Here is a 15,507-nt window from a genome sequence, read left to right as displayed (position 1 = left end):
AGATACTATCATGAAAATTGAGTTGCATTTTATTCTTTTTTTTTTTTTAAAGATTTTATTTATTTATTTGACAGACAGAGATCACAAGTAGTCAGAGAGGCAGGCAGAGAGAGAGAGAGGAGGAAGCAGGCTCCCCGCTGAGCAGAGAGCCAGATACGGGACTCGATCCCAGGACCCTGAGATCATGACCTGAGCCGAAGGCAATGGCTTAACCCACTGAGCCACCCAGGTGCCCGAGTTGCATTTTATTCTAATGACTGTTCAGTAGAAGTACAGAGAGCCTGGTTAGGAGTAAGTGAATATGTACACATTTAGATACTTGGTGTCATTTAACTTTTTTTATTTTATAAAATGAAAATTCAAAAAGCACAGAGGAACCAGAAAGTTTTAAATTTTTTTAAATAAAATTTTATTTTCTTGTGTATTCTGGTTTGATATTTTTGAGCTATGTCTTCATTCATTTTGGAATAGAATTTTCATTCTGGGGTTTACTCAGATTGTTCTTACCTTAATACATAAAGTATCAATACCCAGACAAATTAAATGGAAGTAACAACTTGTAGTAGCCACAGAAAGGAGGTCTTCAAGTAGCAGGAACAACTTCTGGTAGATTAATACTCTTTTTCAACCTTTATAAAACTGATCAAATTTATAATCTAGTCACCAGTTCTTTTCTACTAATGTGCATGGAACTACAACAGGAGATAGAGGTAGCCACAAAAATTTTCAAACCCTTTTGGAGCTAATGATTTAAATCAGGACATGGAATTTTAAAATTTACTTAAAAATACAAGGTATGGGAAGAAGATAAGCTCATCCACATCTAGAACACATGACAAAACCTTGGAGGCTACCTAAGTCAACTTCACAATAAAGCTTATAAAGTAAAAAAAAAAAACCCAAGACAGTATATACTAAGTATATAGTATATAGTATATTAGTATATGCTAATAAGTGCCAAATGGGTGATCGGGTAGCAGAAAGTAAAGTACTGTGAATATTTGTAGGAAAACAGAAAGAAAAATCACTGTAGGTTAGAGAGGCAGGAGAATGCCTAAGTGAATGAGGTAGGAATTGGAACTGAGTTTATCAGAAAGGATAGAAAGTATTTATTCAGAGGATTGGATATTAATTCAGGAGGAACACTTGAGATTATACACATAAATACCAAATTATAATTTTAAATAGAATTGTGGACATAAAATGGAGATTGGAATAGTAATGGACCTTTTTTAAGGATATTAAATAGTCCATTTGGGCTGAATCAGTGGGTTTGGATGGTCTGTCATCAGTCTTTGCTGTGTAACAAACCAACCCAAACTCTAGAGGCTTAAAGCAAAAAAATTGTGTGTTGCTTCATGATCCTGTGGGTTCCCAGTTTAGGCCAGGCTGAGATGGGAAGTTCTGGTAGCTCATGGGGCTACAGGCATCTGGTCTAGAACTGGGGCTGGAGATTCTAGGGTAGCTGTTGAACTCCTCCGTTCTCTCCTGCTTGGTTTGGTCTCTGTGGCAGGGGTCTGGAGAGGGCGAGGGTGGGAGCAGCAGGGTCACTTGAGGTCTCACCTTGGAACTCAAACAGCAGTACTCAGACTATATTCTCTTGGTCAGAGTTGGGCAGCCTCTGATTTAAGGGAGCAGTCTTGTGTCCAGTTTCGATCCGCTATTTGAGAAGTGCACTTACATGTGATTAAAAGCTTATAATAGTGCTTGAATTATAAATGGTTTGAATGTAATTTCTTTAACTCTCAATCTATTAGCTTCAACTTTATTAACATTTTATTACAAGTGCCAGTCAATATGTATTACCCTTTCTTGAGGATAATGAAAGGATCTTGGGATGGCTAATCATTTAATTCTTCATTTTGGTTTGGTCTCTTGGGATTTATTATTTGAAAAACAACCTCAAAATCATCATTATGGAGAATTAGGACTTGATTTACTTACTCTTAATTTTTCTGCAAGATGTTAGTATTTTGGTGGCAGCAGGGGAAGGAAAGGGGAGAGAGACAGGTCCTCAGTACCGTAGTCTCAGTGCTTAGGGCCTCTTCCAGGCCATCCTCTGGCTCTGCAAGGCAGTGTTGGGTGATGGGGAGGACCAAGTGAATGACCATTTGAGACTAAGGTTCTGCATACAGAAAATGTTGGATTATCTCAAGGAAAACAGATGTGGCAAACAAGTGCTATGCAAACCTTCTAGTGTAAATAGTTAAAAATATAAGTTTTGTGTGGTAGTTTATTTACATACTAAATTTACATTTTATATCAAATTGTTGACTTTTTCAAACTTTCATCTTATAAGATATACATAGTAAACCTATTTTTACATGTGAATTGATATGAATAGAATTGCTTTTCTCTTGAAGAACAAAATGTGAAAGAATTATAAACTATTTTTTCTCTGATATATCCAGAAACTACCATTATGCCTGTACCCTACTCTTACCTTTTTTTGCATGTAAATGATACTAGTTTTGTTATAGTAAACCATTCGCAGCAAAGAGGAGGCTTATTGTTCAGTTCTTATAAAGATACAGTGGATTTAAACCATCTTTAATAGACTCAGTCAGAAGAATCTTGGAATTTTTGGGCCTTAGGACATCTTATTTTGGTTTTTATTTACTTTTCAAATATTGCCATTCAGCATTTATTCTCTGTGATCTAAGTAGAAATTTTATAGAATACAGATTCCAGAATAAGTAACGGAATTTTAAGATATCTTTTTAATAATAATATGATGGACTTTTTCATAAGAGAGATTGGAAGGGATGAACAGTAAGAAAAGTCTTAAAGATAATAATTAAAGTCAACTACTTGATAAATTCAAAAATACCTAAATGGATGGCATTTTTTCTCTTTGAGTTGTCATCAGATTTATTGCTTAGAAATATTTTTAAGGGGCAACTGGGTAGCTCAGTTAGTTAAGCGTTTGACTCTTTAAAAAAAAAAAAAGGCATCTGACTCTTGATTTCATCTCAGGTCATGATCTCAGGGTCCTGAGATTAAGAAGATAAATCCCAGGTCAGGCACTGGGCCTGAAGCCTGAGTCTGTCTCTCCCTCTTCCCCTCCCCATCGCTCAGCTCTCTCTCTCTCTCAAAAAAAAAAAAAAGTATTTTTAAGCATTCAGTAAAAATTATAGAATCTAATAAAGACTTATTTAACATAGGCTCTTTGCTCAGTGTAGAACTTGAACTCATAACTCTGAGATTAAGAGCCTGTGCTCTATTGATTGAGGCAGCTGGGCCCCTCTAATTTAATAAAAATTTAGAATTAAAGAAACCTGGGTAGAAAACCCATCAAGGTTCCAGATGAATGGATAAAGATGGTGTGGTGTGTATACACACTCATACATACATACATACATATATCTATACAATTTGCAATGACGTGGATGGAACTAGAGGGTATTATGCTAAGTGAAATTAGTCAATCAGAGAAAGACAGTTGTCATATGATCTCACTGATCTGTGCAATTTGAGAAATAAGGCAGAGGATCATAAGGGAAGAGAGGGAAAAATGAAACAAGATGAAACCAGAGAGGGAGACAATTTCTTAATCTCAGGAAACAAATTGAGGGTTTCTGCAGTGGAGCGGTTTGGGATGGGTGGGTGGGTGGGTGATGGACATTGGGGAGGGTATGTGTTGTGATGAGCACGGTGAATTTTGTAAAACAGATGAATCACCCACCTGCACCCCTGAAACAAATAATACATTATATGTTAATAATAAAAAAAAAGAAAACCTGTCAAAATCCATCAGCATGTGCCCCAGCAGAAAGAGTTACCAGTGTGTCTGGCACTGTGACAAGTAGGAATTAATGTAGCCCTGAGTTAGTACAATATAACTGACCTTTTTGAGACTCTAACTAAGTTCAGTTTTAAACATCTGCTTGGATATAGGATACCCTCTACTAATAGAAACTTGTATCTCATATGATGTTGGGAGATTCACAGTGCTCTTAAAGGAAATTGTATCAAATAAGATGATACTAATATTGGCATTCCATTTCTACAAAGGCACAAACTGAAAACTGGGGACCGCTGAGCTTGAACCTCATCACTCTGGACACAAATCTCATCCTGTTCTACTGAACAGCCGGGGTGCGGTGAGCATGCTGCCAGCCTAACAGTGGATACTTAGTCCCTGTGCGTGTTTCTTTCTGCAGATTTCACCAGCAGTTTGAGTATCACAACTCCTGATCAGATGATTGAAAAGGCCAAAGGAGAAACTGCTTATTTGCCATGCAAATTTACCCTTAGTCCAGAAGACCAGGGACCACTGGACATCGAGTGGCTGCTATCACCAGCTGATAATCAGAAGGTGGATCAAGTGGTAAGTTGGCTAAATGCTTGCTCACTTAGCAGATGTCTGTTGAACTCCTTAGGTGTCCGTCACTGTGCTGGTCACACAGGCAGAGGTGGGGACTATATAGAAAACCCCAGGCTTCTCTGGCTTGTGGTCTGGGTGAGGAAGGCAGTCACTGTGATGTAAAGTGAGGACATGCGCGTAATGGATGAAATGGTTAAGTGGCCTAAGATTTTTTTAAGGTTTTATTTATTTGACAGAGAGAGATCACAAGTAGGCAGAGAGGCAGGCAGAGGGGGGGGGTGGGGAAGTAGGCTCCCTGCTGAGCAGAGAGCCCGATGTGGGACTCCATCCTAGGACCCTGGGACCATGACCTGAGCCGAAGGCAGAGGCTTTAACCCACTGAGCCACCCAGGCACCCCTGGCCCAAGATTTCTTAGTGAGGGCTTTAAGGAAGAAGAGGAGCTTAGGAATGTTCTGAAAATCTGGAGTTGGACATGTGAGGGAGTGGTAGGAGGAGGGTATGTGGAGAAGGCTTGATAGATAGCATGGTAGGAATATGCGTAATGTGTTAGGGGACAGCAAGTAAACAAGACTTAGTGAAGAATTAGAATTCAACTTTTTGTTTTTTGTTTTACTTTTTAATTTTTTTTAAAGAATTCATTTTTTAACACAAGGATTCTCTTACCAGTATAAGCGTCATCGAGTGTAACAGTGTAATGCAAATACATATTTACAACAGTCTGTTTTCCATATTCTTCAAGTTAAATATCCTGAATAATTTTTTAAAAAGCAAGACAAAATCTTCATAGCAAAGCAATTTATAAAGTATTTAATCTTAAAAATGAAATAGCAAAATACTGTTATAGAAATTTTCTTAATTATGAAGTATTCAGTATTATTAAGTATTATTTTAATTTAGTTTAATTTAGTTAAACTAATAGTTGACTGTAGCAGGGGACTGGGCTGGAGAAGTTAGCCATCCTTGCTCCCTGTGTGATCTCTTTAGTCAGCAAACAGTGACCATGTGCTATGCACTTAACATATGCTGGGAAGTGTTTTATAGATTTTAATTATATATTGTTTTGTAAGCCTTAAAACACCCTAAAATGAGAATTTTTATGCATGTGAAGAAGAGGAAATGGAGGCGCAGGGTCACACAGCTGGCAACAGATGCAGATGGGGTTTGAGCGGAAGTCTCTGTAGCTTCCTACTGCACTTTATGATCCGTGGCTCCATCCCATGCTGCCTCATACACCTCTGTCTTCCTGTAGAATAGGAAAAAGACATCTACCTCTCATGGTTGTGATGAGAATGCAGAAGGATTTTAGAAGCTTAAAAGTCCTGTAAAAATTAATTCAGTGCCAAGTCCATAAACATACCAAGTCAAATAGATGTGGTTTACATCTTCGCCGTGGGGCTTTGCAAAAGTCGGTGTGTGAGAGCCACTGCTGTCCTGAGCTGCAGGGCGAAATGCGGACGGCGCCGCACCATCCCTGCAGTGTTGTGAAGAGGAATCAGAACCGCCTGGTCGATGTTAGTTCTCTGTCGCATGACTGCATTTGTGGTACCGTTTTCTTGGGAAAATACTAAGAGAGTTTACAAAATAACTAACGGTGAGGACGCATCTTGTCAGACTCATTAAAAAGCTGCTAAAGTGTGTTTATAGCACAATGAGGGATCGAGTATAGAAGGAGGAGGATAGGACAGCCTCGTTTGAGTCAGCTATGGACCTTTCAACTGCTGCTTTTATTTACTTAGCAAACTGGTATTGAGTGCAGACATTTAATATATAAATTTTAAAATCTAGTGGACAAAGGGTGGGATTAGCATCACAAGGGGTGATGATACCAAAAAGAACCCAAGTCCCTGCCATCAGGAAATTCCTGCAGAGGACACTGATGTCCTGGTTATACTGCCCATAATTAACATCTTAGATAAAAATTACTTTCAGGATATAGACTAGTCATGTTCTCTGATTATTACTTGAGTTTGGTGCCGCTGCTCTTTGACCCTTAGGTCAAAGATGACCAGATGACCAGAATGAAGGATTTCATTAGCAAGTGTGAAAAAATTATCAAGTATGTTAATTTGGGTGATAGAGATGACTATTGTAATTCTCCTCCAAGCCAAGTTTAACACAGAATTTTATTTTCCCTCTAAATCTAGCCTTTAGTTATTTCCATTAAAGCTTATAACAGGGGCCCAGAAAACTCAGTGGAATTAGAAAGGGGTCTTTGCTCTTTGTCTCAGAAGACTAGTTGAAAGGTCCTGTTACCCTGGGCACATACATCCCCCGAGGTTTAAAACTTTGTCTTTGAGAGTCTAGAACCCTCAAGTGCCTCTGACTTTGTATTAAGATTAAAAAAAAAAAAAAAGTTGTCTTTTTTGTTGTTGTTAGAGTTCACCTGTAAATTATCACAAGCATTTTTTGGGGAATAAGGGTGGTGGTATTTATCTGATTTTATACATTTTGATTGACATACTGTAAGCTCTGAGACTGCTAAAAAGCAACGTGCACAGGAATTCACACACCTGTGTCTTGTCTGGTCTGACTAAATTACTCTCTTATGTAGGGCTCTATTACTTACATCGGGTCTGGGCTTTCCTATTTATTTATTTTTTCTTGTGAATTTGTCTTTATTGGGATATAAGGGATGGGTTGGGGGGTTATGGCTTACCAGGTAAATGTCCACTCTGATCTGCTTGGGAGAACTTCTGGAGCTTTTTCTTTTCGGAGCTGCTGCTTTTGCTGCCCGCAGCCCCTTCAGGTCCGCTGGCGAGTGGCTCTTGGTTTTCCATTTGCAATGAGAGTGTGTGACCATACTCAAGGAGGCCATTGATCTCTGTTTTCCTTCTTTCTTTTTCTTCCTCCTTCTTTATTTCTTTTCTCCCTTCTTTCTTTCTTTCTTAGATTTTATTTATTATTATTTTTAAAATTACTTTCTTGAGAGAGAGAGTGCAAGTGGGGTGAGGGCAGGGGGAGGGGAGAGAATCTCAAGCAAGCTTCATGCTCAGTGTAGAGCCTGATGTGATGCTCAGTCTCCGGACTCGAAGATCGTGACGAGTAAAATCAAGAGTCAGATGCTTAAGTGACTGAGCCACCCAGGGCTCCAAGATTTGATTTGATTTTTTTTAAAATTTATTTATTAAAAACATTATTTGAGAGAGACAGTGAGAGCACAAGCAGGGTGGGGGCACACACAAGTGCACTCTCCACACAAGCAGAAACGGGGGGACAGAGGGAGAGGGAGAAGCAGGCTTCCTGCTGAGCAGAGAGCCTGACGCAGTGCTTGATCCCAGGACTTTGGGATCATGACCTCAGTTGAAGGCAGACGCTTAACTGACTGAGCCCCTCTAGTGCACAGCCCTCCCTGTGATCTTTACACCCATAATGGGATTCAAACCTAGAACCTGGAGATCAAGAGTCGTGTGTTCTACTGACTGAGCCAGGCAGGCACCCTGTGATGTCTTCTTTTCTTAATACGTGATTTGAATAATTGTAGTTTTCCTGGTGATACTGTGTTTCTATTCTTTTTTAGATCCTACAGAAAGTACCATGGTGTATCCACAGCTCCTTTAATGAGACAGAGGGTTTGCTTATTTGTTTTTTCCTTGTCTTATTTTGGTTTTCTTTCAGATTATTTTATATTCTGGAGACAAAATTTATGACGACTACTACCAAGATCTGAAAGGACGAGTACATTTTACAAGTAGTGACCTCAAATCTGGTGACGCATCAATAAATGTAACAAATTTACGGTTGTCGGATATTGGCACATATCAGTGCAAAGTGAAAAAAGCTCCTGGTGTTGGAAATAAGAAGATTCAGCTGACAGTTCTTGGTAAATTGTTTGTATTAATGTTACTTGTTACCAGAGTAATACAACACGGTTCTATAGTAGCAGCATTTGAAGTAATCCTAATGTCCTCAAATAACAAAACCAGCACAATTTTTTGGATTAAAAATATAAGAGGTGATCAGCTTCTTTGTGAAATTCCTAAAAGAGTTTAAAGGCAAATGAAAGAGTTTTGTGATACAGAAAAAGAACCCCAAGCCAGGCTTTAGGAAATCCAGGTTTTTTGTTTTGTTTTGTTTGGTTTGGTATTTTTCTTAGATTTGCCTTGGCCTCAGCCTACCTTTTGAAACACAAAAAGATTTAATTATCCTTAAATCTCCATCCTATTCCATTCAGTTCAGAAGTGGTTGTTATGGGCGCTTCAAGCTTTTTCAAACTATGTAACTTTAATAAATGAGATTTCTATGATGAATACTTGGAGTATTTAGAACAGAAAAGATGGAATATAGTAGAACAAATATTAAAGGGATAAGGCCACTAGCCATCAGATAATCATTTATTATTTTTTATTTTTTTAAAAGATTTTATTTATTTGACAGAGAGGAAGAGAGGGAACATAAGCAGAGGGGGTGGGAGAGGCAGAAGCAGGCTTCCCACTGAGTGGGGAGCCTGTTGCAGGGCTTGGTCCCACAACACTGGGATCATGACCTGAGCCGAAGGCAGTGGCTTAACCACTGAGTCACCCAGGCGCCCCATCAGATAATTATTTTAACCTCTCTGAGCATCACTGTTTTTCATCCTTTAAGGTAAAGGGATTAGACAAATGATCACTAGGCTGTCTTGTTTTCTCTGTGACAGTTAAGAAGGAGATTAGTAAACTGGCAAAGACTGCAATGTTCATTCTTTCTCTAGATTCTGTGGTTTTGCACAAGCAGTCTTAATTCCTTCAAACTGAGAAACTGAAAGGTTATTGTTCATAAGTTTACTTGTAAAGTCTTAACATGGTAGACTTTACCCAGAAGTACAGTGGCTGCCATGTAGAAAAACACAATTGTCTAGCTCTGGTTTATGATAGGAAATTCCCCCGTTTTGTGACCTAAGGTGTCCTGTTTTGGGTTACACTTGGAGACCCATTTTTGGAAGGAAATTTGGGTCTCTGGAGCCACCTGGCACACCTCTAGAAGTAACCAATCAAGGCAGTTCTCCCCCCACATCAGCTCTACCTCCTTCCTTTTGTTTTAGAGAACTGATTGGTGGTGGGGAGGGTGAAAAAGTTAGAGGTGTTGCGTTCCAGACTCCTTTAATACCTCACTGTTTTCTGAAGCATGAGTGTAAGAGCTGGTGGCGACTAGGAGCAAGAATGTGGATCTTCGTGCACTACAGTGGCAACTTTAGGGGTTGTCTTTAGTAGGACTGCCTTCCACCGACAGCATTGTTGAGTGTGTACACAAGGAAGTCCTGGTAAAAGGCACTTCGTCCTGAATGGCCCTGGTTCAAAATATTTCCTGTGGTATGAAAGCCACTGAACCTGAGTAGGGAACTAGGAGAGAGAATATGGTAACATTGGGAATTCTAACTTCTGTGTCTTCATTTAATAAACACGGAGTTACCTTTCTTTCTCATAAATGTGAAAGCAGGTAGCATTTTAATAACTTGTCTGAACTCTTATCTCAGGCCCAGGCATACCTGGGATTATAACTCAGTGAATCTTCTTTTATTTAGAACACACGGTCCAGGAAATATTGAGTTGAGATAGAGATGGAATTTTAACTGGTCCGTAATATACCAGACTATACCTGTTATCAGAATTATTTGTTGTGGACCCTGGAGTGGACAGGTACAGTGGGAAGAATGCAGTTGGCTCACATTCCCAGAAATGGTGTGAACAAGCACAGTATGTGTGGGCGGGTGTATGTTCCCATGGGACCAGGTTCTGTATTGAATTTGCAGGTCCTGACTGAAGGGATCACGACAGCACAAGGCAGCTCATTTCCCAGAAGGAACCTGAGTCAGTGATAACGGTTGGCACATGATGTGGCTAAGCACACTCGTGACAGCAGCCATGACCGCCATGCAGGAGAGATGTCCCCTTTTCATTAAACCTCACAACCCAGCATTTCATACCTCAGGATGGATGAGGGAGAAGCACTGACAGTAACTCCTTTTGTTATGTCTGTGGGGGATCACCATGGCCTCACAAGCTGTGAATCCAAACCAGGGAGGGAGGAGGGGTGAAGTGGAGGGTAAGAGGAGAAAGGGAAGTGATTACTGAGGGCCAGTGGGGATGACTAATACTCTGATTTGACAAGCTGTGTCAGAGCTGAAGGAGAATTTCCCGTAGTGCTCTCTTCCATGTTCCCAGATGAGTCATGGCTGCTGCTGGGAGACACTCCCAGAATTTCTCTTGCAAGTGACTGTTGAATGGAAGCTTATCTGTTAGCTCTACCTGAGACATCTGCTTGGATAGTCTAGAGGAAAAACAAAATGAGGTGCCCTCTAGGGACCAGACCCAGTGTTAGTCCAGTGGAACTCAGTTCACTTGGAGGCCTTGCCTAATACCTTCATTCGCTTCTGGGGAATCTGGAGGAGATGCCACAAAGGCATTCACAGAGTAATGATGCTTGTTCTTTGAACCCTGTGTGCTGTGTGGACATGACCTGGGAAGACTGTTAGCTACCTGGGTGTGAGGGTGAAGTGTTACTGTAGCTCGCCCCATTGCCAGAGCCTGCCCTACTCTTCAGATGGGCCAAAAGTTCATGTGGATGCAACTCAGTAACAAAGGGAATCAATTGAGGGTTAATATGTGGCCAAACATCACTAGCACCTTCTGCCCCTTGACCTCTGAAGGGGCATATGATTGAGACCTTTTGATATAAACAGATTACGTTTTCTTGATGAGTAGAACAACAATTAATTGTTTCCTGGTTGTATACAGCCCAGTCGCATGTGGGGTAGCTCAGTGAACGCCGGCCCTGAGGGATTTGTAAGCCATCGGTAAAGGACAAGGCATTTATTTTCCCCCTTTTTTATTTTGAAATAGTTTCAAAATAAAATAGAAAAGTTTCTCTAATTGAACATGACTGTTTTCCTCTCTAGGAGTGCAAAAAAAGAAAAGTATCTTGGGACCCACTTTGAGACTATGCAATATCTTGTTTCTCCTCAAACTTTTGCCCGTGATTTCTGTGCACGACTTCACTTGGAGACGGTATTTTGTTGCTGATCATCACTTAACCCGTTTATTATAGGCTAGCGGTGTTTTAAATGGTGGAGCTTCTACTGGTCTTTCAGCTCCTTTAGTCACTTTACTGTGATGGCAGAAGTGCTGTTGATCCAGGCACCCTTGGCTACTATTCTCATGTAGGAGCCACAATGCCAGATGGCCACAGCTCGTCTTCATCTGGGTTTTGCCACAGAAGGAGCATGTGTACTTGGCATGCTGGCTCCTGTCAATCTTGCACCATTTTCCTGAGGGAGGCACCGTAACAGGTCCCATATTTGGCAACGATTCCGACCTTCTTGATACATTTAGCCGCGTTGCTGCAAACTAGTTCTGAGCCCAGAGCATGGTGTTTTCAACCAAGCAAAAATAGCGTTTCTGGGTGGATGATGTAATGTCCCTTATTGGAATTTAGAGTGTTTCTCCCACAGACTGATGCAGGCCATTAGTGTGTGTGGGGGGTGATGGTAGGGTACGTGTATGGAGTACAGCGTTCCTACACTGCTGGAACGCTGCCCGAGTACAAGTTGGTGGACATGCACCTTTTCTTGAGAAGGACTGTTGGCTGTGCTAATGATCGTGGAAGCAAATATTCTGGGGACAATGGTCAGGTATCCTGGAACCCCAGGCCAAAGAAACATTAGAAGATAAGACTTTTGTATCTGTAAGTCTTCCTTTGTGGTTTTTATCTTTCTTTCAGTATACCCAAGTGCCATGAATTACGTGTTACCTTCCTGTGGTATAATGGTTGGGGTTGGCATGTGAAAGACTTGCACTTTCTCCTCCCAGTGGAAAGCAGGCCCCTCCAGAGGGAAACCCAGAAGCCAGGGTTGGTAACCTCTTGTTCTGTTACAGGCCGAGTGTGTATCTCAAGCTCAGTGGGGCCTTGAATTTTTTCAGCAGCCACTTTAAGTTAACTGCCCGTTATTGGATGTATTTGGTTTATGGGAAAGGGATATTTTGTTAGAAAAGATGAAGGTTAGAGTTAGAACATTGTATTACCAGTAGATTTTTTTTTTTTTAAAGATTATTTATTTATTTGACAGACAGAGACCACAAGTAGACAGAGAGGCAGGCAGAGAGAGAGGAGGAAGCAGGCTCCCTGCTGAGCAGAGAGCCTGATGTGGGGCTCGATCCCAGGACCCTGAGATCATGACCCGAGCTGAAGGCAGAGGCTTTAACCCACTGAGCCATCCAGGTGCCCCACCAATAGATTTTTGATGTATGAAGCAATGCTTCAGTATCTCATAATATCTGCTAATTTATGTAGTAAAGGATATATTTGGTAGTTTGAAAGAATGAAGAAAAGAGCTTATTTCTTTGAAGATTCACAGGATGAAATAATTTGCAAAACTGATATAAAAGTTTTTCATTGATGTAGTTCCCCAGGGCAACTGATCAATCTGAAAAAGGAACATATTTGCTTAGGAAAGTAAACAGTGCAATTAAATGCTGTGTCCACCCTTGTTAAAAGGTACAGGCAGTAAGAAGAGTGGAGAAATGAAATCAAATTTAAGTATTATCAAAGAATGTAAAGATGTGAGATCATGAATGGCAACCTTTGTTAAAGATGCTCTGCAGTAATTCTTTTGGTCAACTTTAGAAAACAGTTAGAATGTTTCTTATTTAGTTAAACATGCACTTACTAGATATGATCCAGGAATTACCAAGAAAAAGGAAAATGTGTGAATATTTACGTAGTGTTGAAGCACCATTTCTAATAGCACAAAACTGTAGAACCCGTTTACATTTTCATAGCAGTGAAACAATAAAAGCCCATCTCCAGGACTGAAAGAATAAAAATTAGCTCCGACTGAAAAAGAAACAAGCAGGCCTGCTATTTACCAGACTGGGAAGACATGCAATAAAACCTGCTATTCATAGGGAACACTGTTCCTCCCAAGGTTGTGGAGTGGGGGTAAACTAGAAACTGCTGTTGCTTCCCCATTCTTGCCCCCACTTTACTCATCTTTTCCTGGGTTCCTTTGTTGCTAAATGGCCCTCATCTCCAGTGTAATCCCTGCTTCTCCTAATTTGCCTTGGAAGTAGCCTCTGATTTAGAATGGGTCCACACCGCTCTTAGCCCATACTCAGAATCTTTCAGGATCCCTCCTCTAATGGTGAGATCCTCCTCTACACATCTTTTCCCTTGGAGTTTAGCTGATTGAGCTTTAACACGAGCCCTAAAACTGGAAACCATGTTTGCTGGTGGATGAATGGGGAAGCAAATCTGTGTTCTAGTCCCTTGATAGAATACAGCTGAGCATTAAAAAAGAATGATCTAGTGAGTGCATGGATCAGCATCAAAAGACAGTGAATAAAAGGAGTAAGACTGGAAAAAAAAAAAAAGTAAATGGGTATTATTCCATTTATGTGATTCTAGAAGCAGTAGAACAAATCTAGTGTGTGCTAGAAATTTGATAATGTGGGTGCCTCGGACCAGGGTTGTGGCATCAGATCTCAGCATGAGGGAAATTGCTTGGGAGAGGTTAAGCCATGCTTCATGGTGGTGCTTACACATTTGTTCCAAATGATCCCCCAGAAGATGCAGTTGTGTTGATTTTATTGTATGTACATTGTGTCGTAAATTCAGCAGAAGAGTTTGAAATGCCAAGGTGTTGTTCCAGTGTTTGGAGTGAGTTACAAGGAATGGGTTTAGCAGCGGCTCTGAACAGTTTCCCAGAGAGACCTGGAGTGTACCGTCAGGGTGACCTTTTTATAACAGTGCTCTCTGGATGGTTTGGGGTTAATGTAAATGCAGAGTGTTAATTGGTCCTGTTATCAGCATTATTTGTTATAAATCCCCCAAATGGTAAGATAACAGCACTCAGAGGGGTATGCCAAGGCCCAGACTCCCGGAGTGCTGCCTTCATGTCAGGCACTGAGGAGAAGAACAGGTAAGGACTGGAGGAGAGTGGAAGCCACCTGCACCCGTTGGAATGAAGGAGCCCAGAGCCCCTGCCTGAGAGGCCTGAGCTCATTCGTGCCTGCTTCGTGTTGCGTAGTTGAGTAAACTGGTGCTGATGCATTCTTACTGTCTTTTGGTCTTGTCACCCCAGAACTCAGGACCACATGATAATGAGTCAGTGGTTGTGCAATGTACTGTGTGTTTAATCCTTGCAAACATAAGTTCTGTTGTCTTGTGTAAAGTTACCATTTACTCTTTTCTCAGTTAAGCCGTCAGGTATAAGATGTTACGTTGATGGATCAGAAGAAATTGGAAATGACTTCAAACTAAAATGTGAACCTAAGGAAGGTTCGCTTCCATTACAGTATGAATGGCAGAAGTTGTCCAACTCACAGAAACTGCCCACTTTGTGGTTACCAGGTATTGGTGATATTACAGATTGTACTATATGCCATTAGTTTGGACTTAGATCTAGTAGTGGGGTGTGTGTGTGTGTGTATGTGTGTATTTTGAAATTACCAGAATCCTCCCCTTTTCTGTATAAAACAATCAGGATTCCATGAGAATTATTCAGTGTTTTACAATGACAACTTAGCGTCATATTGTGTTAATGATAATATTTTTATAATCTCACTGCTTAGGATATTATAGTTTCTTTGTTGTAGATTTTTTAATAGTAATACTGGTGGAAAATACAATCGTAATGTAGACAATGGCTTAGTTATAATAAGAGTAGGCTCTTGAATGCTTTGCCTAGATTTATGATGAAGTAGGATTTCTCTCCACCTCTTCCTTTTCTCAAACTAAGAGGCCAAAACTAGATGACCCCTTCTGACTCTGAAACATCTTTCTTCCACCTGCAGGGATAAAATAGGTTTTGAAATCTTCTGCACCAAAGAGCCTTTGTGGGATGGAATTTTTGGTTTTGTTTTTTAAAGTAAGCTCTGGGCCCAGTGTGGGGCTCAAACTCCTCACCACCCTGAGACCAGGAGTTGCATGTTCTACCAGTTGGGTCAGCCCGGCGCCCCACTGTTTTTTAGAATCGGTGTGCCTCTGCTTCAGCTGAGGCTGTATGTGGCTAAGGCAGTCGTGGATACTCTGGCTTGTGATACAAATGAACTAGAGGGCAGTAACAGCTGGTCCTTGAACAACACAGGTTTGAACCGTGAAGGTCCATTTATACATGGATTTTTTTACAGAGCGTACTGAAAATGTATTTTCCTTATGATTTTCTTAATAGCATTTTCTTCCAAGCTTACTCATTGTAAGAATGCAGTAT

At 40.6% G+C, this 15,507-nt stretch overlaps 1 protein-coding gene and 1 pseudogene across 3 annotated transcripts in view; one reads left to right on the top strand and one right to left on the bottom strand.

The window, feature by feature from the left end:
- CXADR (CXADR Ig-like cell adhesion molecule) overlaps positions 1-15,507 on the top strand; it is a 56,305-nt gene that overhangs the window by 18,412 nt on the left and 22,386 nt on the right. For all 3 annotated transcript variants that reach the window (XM_044251098.1, XM_044251097.1, XM_044251096.1), the window contains exons 2-4: positions 4,164-4,330; positions 7,944-8,148; positions 14,493-14,648. In XM_044251098.1, the coding sequence (XP_044107033.1) occupies positions 4,164-4,330; positions 7,944-8,148; positions 14,493-14,648 (528 nt within the window). The remainder of the gene's footprint in view (positions 1-4,163; positions 4,331-7,943; positions 8,149-14,492; positions 14,649-15,507) is intronic.
- Positions 11,377-14,349, bottom strand: LOC122908391 (annotated as a pseudogene).

The sequence above is a fragment of the Neovison vison genome, chromosome 6 (assembly GCF_020171115.1).
Source record: "Neovison vison isolate M4711 chromosome 6, ASM_NN_V1, whole genome shotgun sequence".
Classification (NCBI taxonomy): domain Eukaryota; kingdom Metazoa; phylum Chordata; class Mammalia; order Carnivora; family Mustelidae; genus Neogale; species Neogale vison.
The sequence above is the reverse complement of the archived record's forward strand: the minus strand, read 5'-3'. Positions and strand labels throughout refer to the sequence as shown.